The sequence below is a fragment of the Hyalella azteca genome, unplaced genomic scaffold, assembly GCF_000764305.2.
Source record: "Hyalella azteca isolate HAZT.00-mixed unplaced genomic scaffold, Hazt_2.0.2 contig16747, whole genome shotgun sequence".
Taxonomy (NCBI): domain Eukaryota; kingdom Metazoa; phylum Arthropoda; class Malacostraca; order Amphipoda; family Hyalellidae; genus Hyalella; species Hyalella azteca.
Genome location: NW_025946556.1, coordinates 26,608 through 30,073, shown reverse-complemented (window position 1 = coordinate 30,073; position 3,466 = coordinate 26,608). Strand labels below are relative to the sequence as shown.

General features: G+C 33.8%; 1 protein-coding gene across 1 annotated transcript; it reads left to right on the top strand.

Moving 5' to 3' along the window:
- The first annotated feature begins 1,003 nt into the window (after window positions 1–1,003).
- LOC108670314 (uncharacterized protein DDB_G0290685-like) lies at window positions 1,004–1,537 on the top strand. The gene has a single exon (XM_018157776.1). It carries the CDS (start codon window positions 1,004–1,006, stop codon window positions 1,535–1,537), a length of 534 nt encoding a protein of 177 aa, XP_018013265.1.
- Window positions 1,538–3,466: the final 1,929 nt, after the last annotated feature.

Below are 3,466 nucleotides of genomic sequence, written 5' to 3'. Positions count from 1 at the left end.
TCATCCCTCATCGTTCAAAGACTTCCGATTAATGTGTTTTGAAGTCACTGGTAATTCTCACTGAAATATAGTTTCTGGGATTTTTTGTAAAATAATTTTAGGAAGTTTTTGAAGCTAACATCGAATAAAAATTTCGGGCAAGAAATAAATTCTTTAGTCTTTTGCTAAAAACGAAGAACAGAATGCGAATGGATCAACCATGAATAATTAACGACTTCAGGTAATTCGTAGCAAAAGTACAAGCCAATCAGTGAAATTGTTTTAAATTAGATCAAAGCAGAACAAAATCCTCGTATTTTCAATATCAATATATAATAAAAAAATCTAAATCACAATTTAATTATGATCACAAATTTTGATGAAGTTATCTCCTGTTAAATTGTAACATTCTCAACCGGAGAGTGTGTGACCTCATGCTTCGCGGACTTTAATTTAAAAATCATTATGTACGTTCTTCCATAACGCAAAAGATTTTGCTTTCAAAAAATTTGAAGTCAAAATTCCATTGAATCCCGAATAAAAATGTCTACAATAAAAATTAGAGTAGCATTCTGAGCACTGCATGAAAATTTTTCAACGTGACGCCAACATTATTTGTGAAATAGATTTAAATTCTATGTAAAATTCAACACATAGTCTAAACGCTGCTCTATATCAAGTATTAAATATCGTATTAAATATCCTTTCTTATCATTCGCGCGATTTATCCACCAATCCCAGCATTACTAAAATAAAGAAAATATTCATCTCCCTTCAGGCGAGAATCAAGACTTCGATCTCGGCAGCGCGAAAATCTCAGTAGCGGACGACAGTCTTCAGTAAATATTGATGGTCTCTTACAGGCTTTGTGGGGCTTGAGTGAGGCCCTCGTGAGGCTTGACTGGGGATCTTTTGAGCCTCATGCTGCTCTCAAACACTGAGGATTGTAGCAGCTCATTCTGAGGGAGAAATGTTCGTTTGTGAGGTATTTAGTTCAATTTTTCTGTTATGAAAGTTTCTGAGAATGAGAATGCTCTGTTGTGAGGCATTTTTGTTACACAAAACAGAAGAATATGATAGCAACCACGATGATGGTGCAAGTGACCAAACAGAAGAGGATGGTGGCAACCACGATGATGACTTGAGTGACCAAACAGAAGAGGATGGTGGCAACCACGATGATGACTTGAGTGACCAAACAGAAGAGCATGGTGGCAACCACGATGATGGCTTGAGTGGCCAAACAGAAGAGCATGGTGGCAACCACGATGATGGCTTGAGTGACCAAACAGAAGAGGATGGTGGCAACCACGATGATGGTGCGAGTGACCAAACAGAAGAGGATGGTGGCAACCACGATGATGGTGCGAGTGACCAAACAGGAGAGGATGATGGCAACCACGATGATGGTGCAAGTGACCAAACAGAAGAGCATGGTGGCAACCACGATGATGGTACGAGTGACCAAACAGAAGAGCATGGTGGCAACCACGATGATGGTGCGAGTGACCAAACAGAAGAGCATGATGGCAACCACGATGATGGTGCAAAAAAATAAAGATTATTTTTTTGAAAATATATACATTTAATTTTTTCAGCAGGTGTAATTTACATTTAATTCATTTAAATGTAGTCTTTGTAGTATTTAATTCCATTCTTGAAAGATCTAAGTTCTGCGAAAATCGACGTAAATCATCAAAATGACTACTTCCATTTACAAAGAAATGGAACTAAATTTGTAACGCTTCATTTTCGCATGCTCTCAATTTCAATACAAGTATTAAAATGTACTGACTCATTTCTTAATCCTCCAAGCGCATGTTTTATCATTGCTTAATATTTATTAATTGGCCGATATACGCATGAAAAACGCGTACGCAAAGCATTGCACTTCATGAACTGGAAGAAGAATGTTAATTCGTTCTAAATGATGTTTACACATTTAATCTATTATTCAATAACATATTAAATAGAACCAAGTTTCAAAATATTTATTTTAGGTTACTCTAACGTGATGTGCTTATTTTGATATGCTTTCTATTCCTAACACTTTCATTGCATGTTAGAATTCACTGAAAGGGTTATATCATTTGTTTTCTTATTTTATTTTTAATTGTGTCTTGTGAGGTTTTGGTTTTATCTGTAATTATGTCTTATTTTTAATTATGCCTTGTCTTCTACTGCAATGTGAATAATTAATAAATAAAATAAAGTTAACTCGATTCACTTTTTGCTTTTTCCAAGTAACTTATTCACTATAATTACATGATATATGAATATAACATGTTCATATATATCAACGAAATTCTGACTGACAAACTTCCACCAGAGCCTTAAGCTAAAAATCTATTAATTCACAGTAACAAAGAATATTTCGCTGAAAGCCTGAGAGAATTTCCTATTGATAATTAACAATGGTAACTTTTTCTAATATTTTAACATTATTAATTTGTTCAAAATAAATACTCTCTTGACTTCAACGAAAGGTTCATTAAAGAAAAACATCTGCCCAACTATTCCAATATTAACAAAATAGCCCCTCCATTATATTCCTACCCAATAAATAGTTAGTGAAACTAGAAACTATCCTCGCCCTATATATAGCAGTAAAACTCGATACAATTCCTACACCATACATAGTTTGGAACACTCAATTTAATTCAAACGCAATAAGCTGTTCCAAAAACTCGATATTAATCCTACCCGATAAATAGTTCGTACTTTCCCAATAAATAGTATTCGTAGAATACTTACCCAATAAATAGTTCGTAAAACTCGATTTAATTCCCACCCTATAAATAGTTCATAAAACTAGAAATAATTTCAACCCATTTAATAGTTCAAAACTCGATATTAATCCTACCCGATAAATAGTTCGTACGACTATATGGAATACTTTCCCAATAAATAGTTCGTAACTCGATTTAATTCCTACCCTATAAATAGTTCATAAAACTAGAAATAATTTCAACCCATTTAATAGTTCATTGATCACGCTATAATTCCTACCCAATTTATAGTTTGTTAATCACGATATAATTTCCACGCAATTCATAGTTCGTTAATCACGATATAATTTACACCCAATTAATAGTTAGTAAAACTTGATATAATCCCTACCCAATCAATAGTTAATATAACTCGTTATAATTTCTACCCAATTAATAGTTAGTAAAACTTGAGATAATTTCTACCCAATTAATAGTTAGTAAAACTCGATATAATTTGTACCCAATTTATAGTTAGTAAAATTCGAGATAATTTCTACCCAATTAATAGTTAGTAACATTCTGTATTGCTTTACGTAATAAATACTTGAAAGTAATACTTTACAAGCACAATATCCAAGTTAAGACATTCGGCCAGCCTATCGTACCGTGCTAAGACGACCGTGCGATTCATCCCCTAACGCAGGCCTTCAGTCTCGGCTGTGATTCATCCTCTAACGCAGGCCTTCAGTCTCGGCTGTAATTAATTCTAGAATAAA